The sequence below is a fragment of the Bombus pyrosoma genome, linkage group LG4, assembly GCF_014825855.1.
Source record: "Bombus pyrosoma isolate SC7728 linkage group LG4, ASM1482585v1, whole genome shotgun sequence".
NCBI lineage: Eukaryota > Metazoa > Arthropoda > Insecta > Hymenoptera > Apidae > Bombus > Bombus pyrosoma.
The window spans coordinates 11,953,673-11,968,844 of record NC_057773.1 but is presented as its reverse complement, the minus strand read 5'-3'; the positions used below and the strand labels follow the sequence as shown (position 1 = coordinate 11,968,844).

The window sequence follows — 15,172 nt, the reverse complement described above, 5'->3', positions numbered from 1 at the left end:
TATTTACAAATTCGTAATTTATGAAGCTAGTTTATTGCATACACATAACAATATAATGTATCTTTTATTTTTCCTTTGAAATTGTGAGACAAAATATCTTATTAAAGGTTTATGAAATTCTATATCTCTTAATAAGATACAATAACTGGAAACTAGGAATTTAAGATACAATTATAATTTATAAATTTACATTTACAAAGCTTATAGTATAATTTTAATATTAAAATAAACTTACAAAATAATGCTATATCAAATCTTAAACGGGTTGTAATAAACCCCAACACCGCCAATCTTGTAACAAAACTTAAAATGTAAAATAAATCGAAATTTCAAAATAATGGAAAAATTTAAAATTTATGCATTATTATACAGCAAACGAATTATACTCTGACAAGAAGTTTACAAATTATCATTCTTCTTGTCAGTCACAAAATTTAAAAAAACGATTGTTTGGCAAAGCAACTAAAGTAATAATATTACATACGTGCCATTAAAAAACTTAAGTGAGCTGCATGCGTAATTACAAGGCGCGTTCTTTATCATATTAGTTTCTAGTAATTAATTAACTTATGCTTAATACCTAACTTGTTACTGTGATTGGGAAAATAAGTCAATTTAATGAAAGGTACAGCAATAAATTACGTAAGTGAATAAATATATATCAAAATATATGGTCAATATGAAACAGGTCCATTCATACTGCAATAGATAAAATTTCCTTCGTTGGACACATATAACTTTGGCTCTTTTTGCATGCCAGGGTAATAAAAAATATCAAATGTGTAAATGTGATATCAATCAAGACGAAGATAAATGGAGCATTATGTTTGGATCTTCTAAAGCTGATAATGGTAATTCACTTTTCTCTTCTTCAATGCGGGCATCTGAGACTTTTAGGAACTTAATCACCTTTTCAGTAGCAGCAATTCCACAGCTGCTTACTTCATTCTAAAATAAGTTATTCATATATTCAAATTTTCTGATAATTTTTTATAAATGTGTATAAATAAAAAAAATTAAAAATAATTACCGATGCCGTTAAATTCATGAAATTGAAGAATTTCTGAAGTACAGACACCATAGTAGTAAAATTATTATCTGGAAGTCTACTGCGTACCAACAATTCATAATCCTAAAAGTATATGTATTACATTATTTTCTTCTATAGTATTAGCATTGTAATTTTAAACTTAAAAATTTATTACCTTATTATCCATTATTAAGTAACCAAGTAAAAGCACTACATATGCTCCTATTAAAGTATGTTCCATATGACGTCCCGCTTTTTGTAATACTACAAAAAGAATTTCTAAAATTATATTTTACAAAATTTATAATATCTTAAACAAAAATTATACAAACATTTTGTGACAGTTTCTTCAATGAATTCCTCTTGAGATTTAGTTGTTGTCGATACAGTTTCTGTTTGTTCAGAATCTTTTTTACCATCTAAAATAGCATCGGTTTTTTGTTCTTCGGCACGTGCCAATTCTTCTTGTTTATAAAATAGATCGATTAAACATTCTACTCCACTTTCCTCTGCTGTTTTTTTTTTTTTACAGAAATAAATACAATATATCAGATCCACATCTTCGTGAAAACAATATAATTTGTAACATACCCACCGTCAAAAATATTTTCTATTGATGGGGGAGCTTTAGATTCGATAAGCAGCTGTTTATTATCATCACATTGTTCTACTAAATTTATTAATAAAATCAAAGCTAACATCATCATATCAAAACGTTTCTCTTCAGGAAGTGACTCAGGGACGCGCAATAAAAGATACAAACTGCAATCTAAAACACCTGGTTGCAAGCCTAGTGATTTACTCCCAAAAGCTGAAATAATTATAAAACATTGTATTATACATTGTTAAAAGTAAATTATTAATATTTTTTGGAAGATAAAATATAATAAAGTCCTACATTGTCTATTAAATCGATGTGTAAGGTTAATAAGAACCTTAATAATAGCAAACAAGCATTCTCTAATAACAGCACCAGTGGAAGTTTTATCACTTGGGTCTATAGTAGGATAAATAGGAATTTCTTGTCCACAAAGATGATATAAATTTGCTAAAGTGCTGACTAAAACTCCATTCTCATATTTCAATAAATATACTTGATTTTCCTCATTCATATGAGTAACCTAAAAGAATTTCAATTAAAAAGGATAAATAAATGTATCGTAAACTGTATTATAAATTTTAAGTATGTATATCATTATATAAAACATAGATCTCACATTTTCTAGTACACGTAAACATCTATCAACTTTACGCAATTTGTCTAATAATGGATCTGTCCAGCCAGATTTTGTAATATTTTGGGTATTAATATGGCGATGACAATCTCTGATAGTCTTTACAATATGCTCTAAACCTCCCAATTCTCTAAGTTCTTCTTTAAACCATTCACCAGCACGTTTGGATGTAAGGCTAAGGAGTGTCTCCATAGCAAGTTGACCAACCTAGAATTAATTTGTTATATATTTGTTCATTTACCTTTTATATTTCTTTTCTGGTAATTATGAATAGAAATAATACTTACAGTTATATTATCAAGATTTAAATGTTTTGCATGTCCTTGAGCTTGAATATCAGCACATAACTGACGTACTTTTTCTTTATTTTTTAGAAGTTCTGCCCGACTAAGGCCACAATCATCAAGTGCATCTTTGTGACTGGCATCAGATTCTAACAAACTTAACATTAATTCTAAACAATCACGATCTAAATCCATAGCTAAACGATCTTGACTTAATACAAACATTACTGTTGCTGTACATAAAGCAAGACTCTACAAAACACATAGAGTTTCATTTAAATTTTCACATATATTATTAAACCTGATAAAATTTACATATATTACATTCTATGAAAATAAAACATATTACCTGATCTTTTGTTGCATCATGAAGAGCTTTGAAGAATTTAGCAACAGTGCCATGAGCACGTACATGCATACGAAATGCAGGTGCCATACATTTGCTTGCCAATCTTATAGCTGAAAGGCAGCGAGTAGCATTTGGATTGTTTTCTCTTAAAGTGTCTAATATATATTCAACATCATCATTAAACTCTTGAAATTCTCCACTTTCTTGAATTTGATGAGCTTTTTTCACATTTTTTACTACAGTATAGAACTAAAAAGACAAGTATTGTTCAATATCAAATTTGTAATAAATTAATATATTACAATGCATAAAGTATACAATATACATACTCCCTTTACTTTCTTGCCACAGCGAACACTAGTTATAGCATCAGATTCATCTTCAAAACCTGCATCAGCTTCAGGATATTTTACAACTCTTGTTAATTGTGAAGGATCGAATTCTTCTTCATAAGCTACAGGATCTGTACCACTATGAGATCCTGAAGCAGTAGTAGGTGTACTATTTCCAACATTAGAAGTATCTGTGGTACTAGATTCTTTATCACTATCACACCACTTGTGTTTGTACAAAGCTCTTCTTTTATTTCCATTTGTAGTACCTGTTGAGCGACTTTTAAAAATACTACCTTTCTTAGTAGCAGGTTTCTGAATAGTTGTACATGGAGTACTTAATGGTTGTAATTCTGTGACTGTACTAGTTACATGTAATGCTATATCATTTTCTGCATTACCACTCACACCTTCACTATCATCACTCCCAGAAAACCAATCTTGATCAACTAAGGTTTTTGCTGTAGCTGTGTCATTATCAATAATACGGTTAGTTTGTTCTGTTTCTACTTCAGGATCAGGTTCTGGAGCTGGATCTGGTTCAGCTTCTGGTTCTGTTTCTGTTCCTGATCCTAATGCTGGTTCTGTACCTGGACCTGATTCTGGTACTGGGTTTGATTCTGATTTTAATTCATGTTGTAAAGTAGGTCCAGAAACTACTTCATTTGTTGGAATATCTATAGAACAGTGTTGGACTTCATCTGGAACAACTTCTGTATTTTCTTCAGTCTCTGAAGTATTAATCATCATTGGTCTTGTTTGCATAGGGTCAGAATCACTTGACAATATATCAATTAGTTCTTGAGTTGTAGTTGGCAGTGGTTGGTCACGCCCAATTAATGGTTCAATTGCTGGCTTACAAGAGTATGTAGAACCACAATCAGTCTTAACAATATCATAATGAGATATTAATGTATTGTTGGAATCAGTAACAGATTTCCTAAGGGTTAAAGAAAGACCAGAACTATGTGAATTAGATGTTACTGGTGCTGTAGACACAATAGAAGATGTTGTTGTTAAATCTAACTGCAGATTTTTTGCTCGACTACGGGTAGTTCTGCGCATTTCTGAATTTTCTAAAGGTATTGATACAGTCGAGATAATGGGTTCTTGAGAACGAACTGCTTTATGATCAGATTTAACATTCACATCCACATTAAAGTTTTTACGTTCCATATCTACTTTTGTGGGACTGATGAGGGGTGTAGAAATTCTATATGTTTCAGGTTCTGGCTGTTGAGTGTTCTGCACATTCCCATAGACTAGTCGTGCTGTACCTTTGCATATTCTCAATACAATAGGAGGTTTCCCTTCTTCTCTAATAGGAGGATCATTATTGATTCCTTCTAAAGTATCTGTCACTTTTTTAGCTGGAGCATTTGATACTTTTGTTAAGGATTGTTTTGGTTGTAGTTGTGGTGGTGGTGGTGGTGGTGGTGGTGGTGGTTGTGGAGAGATTTTTTGAGCACGGGCTCTACCATAATGTGAATCAGGTACTTGTCTATATATTGCCATATCCTGGCGAGATTCTTCTATTGGAGGTGGAACATTTCTACTTTTAAAAAATTTCTTAGGTTTAACAACTGGTGGTGCAACATCTGATTTATTGTCAGGATCAGTTTCAAAGGAAAATGGATCTTTCCCAGAATTTACACGAGCATTCTGATTTCCATAATCAAGCTTTACTCTTTTTGCACCAAAGGTATTGTGAATATCATCTCTCCTTCCTATAAATGAAATAATATTCACATAATTTCCTATAAAATTTATTCTTATTTGTTAAATCATCAATCATATAAATATTGCAATTTATAAATTCACAATGTATAGGTAGATTTATCTCTTGAATAAAATCATATATATAAAAGCAAAGTATGTGAAGTATATAGAATAAAACAAAATCTTACATTAAGTAATTTTTTGAACATTCTATGTTCTTAGACATTAAATGTATGTTTAACATTTATTAATTAGATATAAATAAATATGTGTGACAAAGGATATAATTTATATTGACAAGGAAAGTACATACCATTGATATTTGTACTCCTTATAGATGTAAAAGATGTTATACCCCATTTCCCAACAGTGCCAGCTGATTTAGCAGCGGAAGGTCGATTGCTATTTTCCCTAAAAAGCTTATCAAATTGAATACTCCCAGGTGTCACACTACTGACCTTACGGCTGTAAGATTTTGTGTAACTACGGGACGTCATACTGTATTCTTCAGTATTTCAAAAGTGTTCCACATCTCAAAAGACACAAATAATATTTCTCTTCATTTTTTTAATTTAAGCATGTAGGAAATAAGCATTGATTGTTTTTACACTTGCGGAGAAGTGTTATGAGGAAAAAAACCTCAATTCATCGGAATCGTTATTCGCGTTGATAATTAAAAACTTGAAATAAAAAATCAAGAAGCAATATCTTCGGAACATATGAAAGAAACAAACGCCATGTTTCATTTGCTATTTACCCCGATGCACAAATATATGAAACTGTAACTTCAAATTCGATTTATGTTCGGAAACATTGTTCTTATCTTAGTTATTCTTGATCCTATATTTTTACACTTAGCTTTAATTATTATAATTTTTATATGTCAGCATAAGTCCAACTAGAAATATTAGTCATAACATGATCTTGAGCCATCTGTCGATGTTTTTCGTTTCAAGATTTAGATACATACCATACACAAAAAAAAAAAACGAGTAATACAATATACAAGATTGTAATACTTGTCGTCCTATCCAGTAGGTAGAGCTAAAATGCTATCTTCTACCTTTTATCTACCTTACCGGTAGAAAATCCTCCAATCAAAATTTATTTTATGTAATAAATGATGAATTGTGCTTTATGTGAATTTCAAACTTAAGAATCTTTAACTTTTAGGGACTCTTAGAAACAAATCAAATTACATATATATATATATATATATCATATACGCATAGCATGCATATATGCAGATATGTATTTTGTAGATATGATTTCAATATTTTTCGATCTCACATTTATTTTATTTTGAAATATTTTACTGTATCTTAAGAAAGTATTTATGAATGGAATTAGTATTTTATACAACAATAATTTTTTAAAAAGTAGTCAATAATTCTTAATTATGAAATATTATAGTTATCTATTTTCTAACACCGAAACAAAATTTATTTAATTTTATATATTTTTCAATAAATTAAATATTATATGGGGACATTTTTTAGGAACGAAAACACTATTACGATACAATTATACAACAGCCAATAAAAACCGTATTGAGGGAACTTACTACATAGAAGTGATAATCTGTCAAATAATGCTTGCAACTGTCAAGTTTTACACATATCTATACATATTTAACAATGTTTGTTGCTTTAAATATTACATACATATAATTCTACAAATATATGTACTGCTTTATGTGTACCAAATGAAATTAAACAGTTTTTGTACCTAAATTGAAAGAATATATACGAAATTTTACTTTCTCTTTTTTAATTTTTAGAAGACATCAAACCAGAAAGTAATCTATGAATTTAGGCGTGTTTAATAGAGTTAATCTTAAGGTAATGGCGTAATACTTTTTTTTTGTATTATTATAATATTTATTACAATAATTTTTCTATTATTATAATATTCTAATTATTATATCTATATAGGATACCCAAGGAGGAATGTATTCCGAATGGGCTTCTCTAAGTGTTTTGATTCAACAAGGCTCAGAAGAAAGTCAAAGTGTCCTAGAAAAGTTTTCTCCTGGAGCAGGAAAAGAAGTTGCTTTATCTATTGTACGTCAATTGGCTGCAAATCTTGGTATTACACAAGCAGCTGAGCCTAGTCCATTATGTACAGATAAGGAAGTACAATGGTGTATGGAAGTAATATGTTTTGGACTATCCTTACCTTTGGCTGAGCATGATACTGTTAGAGATTGTGTTAATGTATATTGTGAGTGGTTGTCCGCACTATATTCTACACCGAAGATATGTGTACCTAGACCAATCATAGATGATCCTAATTTCTATGCCAGAAAAATAATCAGCCATTTTCATAATTTATTTGTTCCACGAAAAGGAGAAGGTAAAATAAATCACTGTAATAAAATAAATCACCTTTTCATATTTTCCTTTTGTTTTTTGTATGTTTTTATAACATATAATGTGAATTTCTAACTCCAAAAAAGTTTAGTATTAATTAAATATTTAGCATGTTGGATATATTTTTATCTAACAGTTATTATCTTTTCCTTTGTAGTCTGGCCATTTTTATATCAGGATCTAGGTAATTTTGTAACTAAAATAACCATATTACATGAAAGACTATATATAAAGAAGTTACATTTTAATGACAGTTATAAATACTTAATGCTTGTAAAATATTAAATATTATTTACAGGAACAGATACAATTAATAGGCAAGCTGTTTTATGCCATAGAGTGCTTAGAACATTGCAACAAATTGCAAGAGGACCTGCCACTTTAGAAAGAGAAACCTGGGAGAGCTTATTATTATTTCTTATTGGTATTAATGATGCACTTTTAGCTCCTCCAGCAACAAGAGAAGATGCTGGAGAGCAGTTATGTGAAAGAGTTCTAGGTGTATTGTTAGAGGTATTATGTTTTTGTAAGAAAAATATTGTTATCGAATAAGCAGTTTTTAACAAGCTAATAATTATATAAAAATACTTTTAGGTATGGTTAGTAGCATGTGAACGCAATTTTCCATCACCACCATTATGGCGCACATTAAGAGAGTCATGTCTTCGTTGGCGACACAGATTAGCATTGGTAGAACAATGGAATCGTGTTTGCCTTGCTCTTACAGCAAGGCTCTTGCAAATTATGTATGGTCCAATGTTTCCAGAATTAAAAATAAGTTAGTTATTTCAATTTATAATTTGTCATTATATACATAATTATATTGTTCTTCACATAAGTAATTTATATCGTTATTACACATGTAAATAATATACTTAGGTGAAGAAGATTCTCAACTTGTGCCACCTACAATGTCAGATGAAGCAGTGGCTCAAGCATGGTATAGATTGTTGCGAACTATAGGTGATCCTGTTGATCTATGCAGACCCGCTGTTATTTCACAGACTCAAGCATTTTTACAGTATGCTATTGCAAGTCCAAATGTAATAGATCCGTGTCAACATCCATGTTTACAGAGCTTGCCACAAATATTTTTAAAAGCCATTAAAGGTATAGCTGGACAAGTGGATGCTTTCCTTGGTAAGTGCATACTTATATAATTAAATTATGTAAAGTTCTATAATATCCAAATATAACTGATATCACACTTTTTTGGGGATCATATATATGCAAGTTATAAATTGTATATTCTACAAAAAAATTAAGATGATCTGTTTCAACACTTTTCCTATTTACTTTAAAATACCTATAATAGGATATGGAGTTTCCAACTTGCTTTGTTGGTGATGGTTGCACGCAGTCACAAATGTTTTAGGAGTTTCACAGGCATGTTGCTGGGAAGAATGTTGTGTATCTACCATCACATGTGGATCTGCTAGCACTGGAAGTGGGGGTGTAGGATGGGATAAATCAAGTAGTAAGGATATGACACAACCTTCTCCTACACCTCCAACGCAACGCAGACTTGCCAAAAGTTTCAGTGTAACACCTTCTGCAGTGACTAAGGGTACTCAGCACTTATCTTTCGGTGTTTTACATTTATACACATGTTTTCTAAAATTGTATATATTTTTATCAAATATTTCTTTATATTTCTTCTCTCTCTCCTTTCTTATTTTGGAGAAATATTACATTCTAGAAGCAAACTGTTAGAAAAATATATTAAATTATCATTTATATTTTATAATTGTTTCCTATTATAGGAATTCCAAAAGCTTCCTTGATTGGTTTAACAACAAGTCGTGTGTCAAGTACACCACCTATGTTGATATCTAATTCAGGACCATCTTCAGCCTCAAGTACAGCATGTAAGATTTAATAAATTATTTTTATTCAATAATAATTTTATTTAGAACATTATAAAATCCTTATATTTATAGCTATGACTTCATTAGTCCAAGACATTAGACCCCCTTTAGCTCCAGGGCGGCCAAAATGTAACAGTATATTACATCTTTTTGGTGAATGGTTATTCGAAGCTGCATTTATAGGTACTGATGGATGGTCACAAAATTTACCACGTAAGCATTATTCGATATAATGCTCAATTTGATTAAGTAATATAAACATTAATGTTCTCGATAAACAGAACCATCAGGTGCATCAAAACGTCCATCTTCTGTACTTGTTGAGGGTCCTAGTTCTTTGCAAGAAACTGTTAACGATGTTCCACCAGCTCTTTGCATAGATCGTTATGAATCTGGAAGAGCAGAAGCTCTGGGAGCACTATGTCGAATATTTTGTGCTAAAAAGACCGGAGAAGAAATTTTACCTATTTATCTAGCTAGATTTTATCAAGCAATGAATCATGGTCTTAAAGTTGATGAGGTAATAAATTATTCGTTATAATTTTACACATATAACATTTGTAAAAATATATATAATCCGTATTTAAACCTTGTTTACAGTCCCGAGAATGCGGTGAAACGTTAGCAAGTATTCTTTTGAATTCTGCTGATTTATTTCGTCTAGATCTAAATGGTGTACAAGTGTTAGTGCCTGCAGTAATATCGGCTTTAGAAACTGTACTTCCAGAAAAAGATTTAAAACTTAAATCTAATGTTGTATCAAAACCGGACTTACGAAGAGCCTCAATACATTTGTTAATATCAACGCTGGCGTTACCTCTACACTTTCAAGTAACTAATATATATAAAATATTTGTTTTATTATAATAATACAATCGTAAATTAAATAATTTCATACAATTTATACAATTTTTATCTTCCAGAACCTTACTATCAAGGAACTTCCAACATTTCTAAGTCCGATGGTTACTGACAAAACTCATGTAACGTTTGCACAGTTAAAATCGAGACTTATGAATTTGCTTATAAACGCACTACAAGTTGAAACTGATTCTCAGAATACTCATATGTTGCTAGGTAATATTGCTTCAATATTTAATATACTGCAATTTTTATAATCTATTCCTTTTTAGGTGCTCTTTTGTTAAGTGTACAAGACTCTGCAGCAGCAGAAGAAGTTGAGCAAGTCACACAACCTGACGCTCTGGCACATGATTCTGCCGTAAATTTATTATCATCAGGTTTGTTATTTCGTGTATTAGTTAAATGGTATTAAGTTGTATCTATACATACTGAAATTCTTAAAATTTTTAAAGAATTATTCTAATGTTAAAATTTGAAAGGTAATTCCAAATTACATTATTCCAGTAATAATAACTGGAACTAATATTTCATTATTCGAGATGGCAACTTATTAACATTTATCAGTTGCTTGTAAATTAAAATTGAATTTTGTCTTATATCCAATGCAAGATCATAATGCTTAACATTACTTTTTTGTATTTGCTTTGTACGTGCTTCTGTAAGATGTCATTCATTTTTATTATTATAAGTTATGTTTTGTTATGCATTCATCATTGTACTGTTTCATCATTGCTTAATAGTCACCAGCGATTCTGCCAGTCAAATAAGTATATCCAGTGATCAACGCTCGCTCGGTGACACCTCTGATATTACAACTCTTCAAGAGGAATGTGTTGCATTTGGTAAATACAAGTATTTTTTATATTAGTTTTGTGTTTAATTATCGTGCATATAAGAAATGTTGTGAAATATCATCTATTTTTATTTCGATGTTTTTGTTATACATTGAAGCTTTCTTTGGATAACATTATGCAAAAGCTTGCATTTCAAAAGATTTGTAACATATATTGTATATAGTATTACATTTTGAAAATTAGTTAAATTCGTACGTTTTTTATAATTAAATATATGGATTACTGTTACAGATTCAGCTCATGCTCTTTTTGTAAGAGCTACATATTTAGTTTGTCACAGATTAATATCATCATGGAAGACAGATTTAAATATTTCTCTAGCAGCTCTTGAAATATTATCAGGATTAGCTAGAACACGTATTCGTGAAACAGGTAAATTATAAAATTTATCAAAATATATAATAGTACTTTTTGATTTAGGAAATATCCCAACTCATATAATTTTAAATATTTTATATGCAGCAAGGAAACTAACAGGTTGAATTATATTCTATGATACAATTTATAGTTTAAAATTTAATTATAAAATACTATATTTTTAATAAACATTGCAGATGCTTTAGAATGTAAACGGGCTGTGAAATGGCTCTGTGACTATATTGCATATCAGTGTTGGCGTCCACCACCAGCTCATTCTAAAGATCTTCATTCTTCTATTGTTGCTGCATTTAGTTGTTTAAAAACTTGGCTCACTGCTCATTCACAACTGTTACAAGTTATTATTTTATTTATATCTAATTGCAACAGATGTTAGCATTGCAACAAATTTATACTTACAATTAGAATCATTCTTTTAGGATAAGGATTGCTTAACAACAGTTCTGGAAGTAGTCGAACTTGGTGTGTCAGGAACAAAAAGTGTAGGAAAACCTGGTGAACCCATTAAAATGAAAGATGAGAAAGAATTAAAACCAGCATCTATGCGTGTTAGAGACGCTGCTGATGCGCTTCTTACCGTCATTTTAGAACAAGTATATTAGGCAATGTTATGATTGACAAATAATAAATTTATGAAAGTATTTTAAGTAAATTTATTTGTTTACAGGTTGGTTATTTCCCTAGTGCATGTGGAGCACAATCATTGTCATCTTTACTAGATGAAGTATCACTTCTCCGACATTGTAATAGTTGGACTGGAGGTCGAGTTCCACGTCAAGCAGCAGTTGAAAGATTTCGATATTTTGTTGCAGAAAATGCTACTATATTAGCATTATTAGAAGAACCACTTGGAAATGATCAAGATCCACAACCTACTGTAACTGTATTAATACGTGGTCCATTTGGAAGACATGCTTGGACGATGCAGCTTCGACATTTACCAAGACATAGATCTAGTATAAGAAGTGTAAATACAAATCCAGGTCGTCCACTGCCATTAGCTGAAGCTGCTCCACAAACAGATTACAAACCTAAATTTTTTCCTGATAATGTAGATCGAATTCCACATTGTAAAGTGTATGTTAAATTTCATCAACGTATTTTCATTCAATTCAAAATATTAAAAAGTGGGATTTTATTGAAATACCTAAATTTTATTTAGGGATGAATCTATTCCAAGTTTAGAAGCAGTTATGAATGATAATGATGTAATTAGAAACGAACATCAAATTTTGTCACAATTGTTAGAACGTCAAATGAATATTGAAACAAAATATTGTGATGGAAATGATAAAGTTTCAGAGGAAAAGACAGAAGAATGTGTACCACCTCACATTTGCCACGAATTTCAAACTGCACGTCTGTTTCTAAGTCATTTTGGTTTTTTAAATATCGAACCTAAAGAAAACAATGAATCTAGAAACAGTGGCCTTACTGCTTTAGATCCAACCATTCCAGGATTTTATTTAGATTTAGAAACTTTAGATAACGTTAGTCCAAGAACATGTGATACTGTTTACATTTTTTATGTAAAAGCTGGTCAAAAAACTTCTACAGAAATATTATCTAACGTGGTAATTACATTTTTTATTTTAGAATATTTTATCACTGTATATTTACATCTATGTAAAGTAGTTTTATTTTTATAGTTACATGAATCGAATGTATCATCGAATTTCTTAGAATTCTTAAATTCTCTTGGCTGGCCAGTTTCTGTATCAACACATGCCGGTTGGACTGGACATATTTCTACTTCATGGAGAGTAACACCACAATTGAATGTACCACAACCAGCTCATAGTGATCATGGCGGAGCTCTTTATAATGGCGATACTCATGTACTTTATTGGGCAGATGTTAGCTCAGAAATTGCCTTTGTTGTACCCACTCAATTAAACAATATGGTAAATTCGGACTCACTGGAGGAAACAAGTTATGGTAGTGATATCAGTTCTAATCAAGGTACAACTTAAAACGAATGACAATGTATTAAAGAAAATAATATTATATTATGTGAACGAATTATACAATAATTAATAATTGCAGTTTGGTTTGAAAGAAGCATTAGTGAAAGCACTTCACCTCGAAATAGTGGGACAGGACAGAATACAATGCAAAACTCGCGAACAATGTCACTTGATTTAGAAAAACAGCCACCTAGTTTAACAGGATCTAATTCCTGTACCTCTTCTAATGTGGATTTAGTAAAACCAAGAAAAACAGCTAAACAAGTTTTACCTGTACAAACTGACATTAAAATTATGGTTGTTTGGCTAGAGAGTTTAGAGGATTTTGCTCAATTTCCAATTAGTATTATCACTTAAATAAAGATATTTATTTATTTTAATCAAAGGAAATTTTATAATCCCATTTTATGTGCAGGTGATCTTCTTCCTTGTACTTATAGCGGTCTTGAACAATCTAGAGTCATTCAAGTATCAGATGTACAAGTAATTTTTCTCCAAGCTCTCAGTAGTGGATTAATGAGAGTCAGATTGCAAGGTCCAGTTTCTAGAATTAATTTGGCCACTCCACTAATTGATGGGATGGTTGTATCTAGAAGGGTATTGGGAACACTTGTTAGACAAACAGCATTAAATATGGGACGTAGGAAAAGGCTTGACAATGATAGGTATATAAAATTATAACTACAGTTTGGTCATATTAATATGTACAATATTTATAATATTTTACAGTTACCACCCACCACATGTACGTAGACGTTTGAAGATTCAAGAAATGGTACAAAAATATAAGAAAAATTTAACCGAACCAGAGCTACTAACACTTTTATTTAGTAGTACCCAAACTTATCAAATTTAGTAAAATTAATATAAATTAAATTTACATTAAATTACACATATAATAAAGATATATTTCTGAATAATAAATATACATTACCATAGAATGATAAATTTAATTTTCCCATAATTTGTAATTTAGAATATAATTGTTTATTATACATGTATAATATTCAATATTTACATCATATTAAATCATGAACATATAATATTCATTATATATAATATAAAATATAACACATTCAAAATAAATATAGGAGAATTTTGTTTATATGAATAAAATTTTAGTAATGCCTGATTAATTGAACTTTAACTGAGCCCCTATTATTTGAACTACCACCGAGCGTCAATCTACTTATATGAACATTTAACAATAAGGTTGAAACAGTAGGAACTGTAAGGATACATGTTATATGACATAAATTGGCAACATTATTATGCATTTAAAAGTACATGTTTCATGGAATCTCTTATATAAGCATGATCTATCGACTGAATGAAAAATCATAGCTGTTGGAGAGAAATAGGTGGACTCTTATTATATGAACAACCTAGTTATATGAACCAATTCGTTCCGTGACAGATTCATATAAGCAGGGTTCTACTGTACTTATTTATAATATACAAGATGTTTCTTTTATCTCGAAAAATTAAAGTACCTCGTAAGTGATTGGTTCCAACAAAAATATAACTTTATTTTTTTAAATAGAACCATATATCTTTTAATACATTAATCGATTCATCTCGGCATTAGCTATAAAAAGGTATTAACCTATTTATATCGTAAAACTATTAGTTTAGCAGATATTTTAACTTTAATTTCTCAAATTTAACATATGAAAGACAAGGAAAGCGCGAGGCGGTATTTACGTTTACTTTGTCTTTCATTTGATAATTTAAAGTGAAAATATTTGCAAAAGTAAAGAGGAAGTGCCAAACTAACATTTTTCAACACAAGTAGGTTAACACTTTTTTATAGAGAATGCCAAGATAGTTCGATTAATGTATGTATTAAAAGATATATATGGTTCCATTTAAAAAAATGAAGTTGACCTTAATATCCCCCCCACTATCGGATCTGTAAAA

The 15,172-nt window shown here is 30.3% G+C and overlaps 2 protein-coding genes across 8 annotated transcripts; one reads left to right on the top strand and one right to left on the bottom strand.

Annotated features, from left to right (window-relative positions):
• Positions 1-14: 14 nt before the first annotated feature.
• On the bottom strand, positions 15-5,951 carry LOC122567253 (protein wings apart-like). Of its 2 annotated transcripts, none has more exons than XM_043725633.1 (11): positions 5,263-5,951; positions 3,228-4,957; positions 2,899-3,147; positions 2,553-2,801; positions 2,248-2,472; positions 1,929-2,151; positions 1,626-1,841; positions 1,363-1,539; positions 1,206-1,294; positions 1,031-1,132; positions 15-948 (listed from the first exon to the last, which is right to left on the bottom strand). In XM_043725633.1, exons 1-11 carry the CDS (start codon positions 5,444-5,446, stop codon positions 799-801), a joined length of 3,594 nt encoding a protein of 1,197 aa, XP_043581568.1. In that variant the 5' UTR covers positions 5,447-5,951; the 3' UTR covers positions 15-798. The 2 variants fall into 2 exon arrangements, with proteins under 2 accessions (XP_043581568.1, XP_043581567.1); XM_043725632.1 differs by having other exon boundaries at positions 1,363-1,542; positions 5,263-5,950.
• Positions 5,952-6,493: 542 nt separating this feature from the next.
• Positions 6,494-14,193, top strand: LOC122567251 (ral GTPase-activating protein subunit beta). Of its 6 annotated transcripts, XM_043725627.1 has the most exons (25): positions 6,494-6,588; positions 6,730-6,790; positions 6,884-7,304; positions 7,479-7,505; positions 7,620-7,834; positions 7,916-8,099; positions 8,201-8,461; positions 8,697-8,888; positions 9,085-9,189; positions 9,262-9,402; positions 9,471-9,709; positions 9,790-10,020; positions 10,113-10,266; positions 10,323-10,430; positions 10,794-10,895; positions 11,139-11,279; positions 11,370-11,384; positions 11,462-11,622; positions 11,705-11,878; positions 11,953-12,362; positions 12,448-12,859; positions 12,935-13,247; positions 13,332-13,595; positions 13,668-13,917; positions 13,982-14,193. In XM_043725627.1, the coding sequence occupies exons 2-25, from the start codon at positions 6,755-6,757 to the stop codon at positions 14,106-14,108; spliced, it is 4,683 nt and encodes a 1,560-aa protein (XP_043581562.1). In that variant the 5' UTR covers positions 6,494-6,588; positions 6,730-6,754; the 3' UTR covers positions 14,109-14,193. The 6 variants fall into 6 exon arrangements, with proteins under 6 accessions (XP_043581562.1, XP_043581566.1, XP_043581561.1 ...); XM_043725626.1 differs by lacking the exon at positions 6,494-6,588 and having other exon boundaries at positions 6,606-6,790; XM_043725631.1 differs by lacking the exons at positions 7,479-7,505; positions 11,370-11,384 and having other exon boundaries at positions 6,495-6,588.
• Positions 14,194-15,172: the final 979 nt, after the last annotated feature.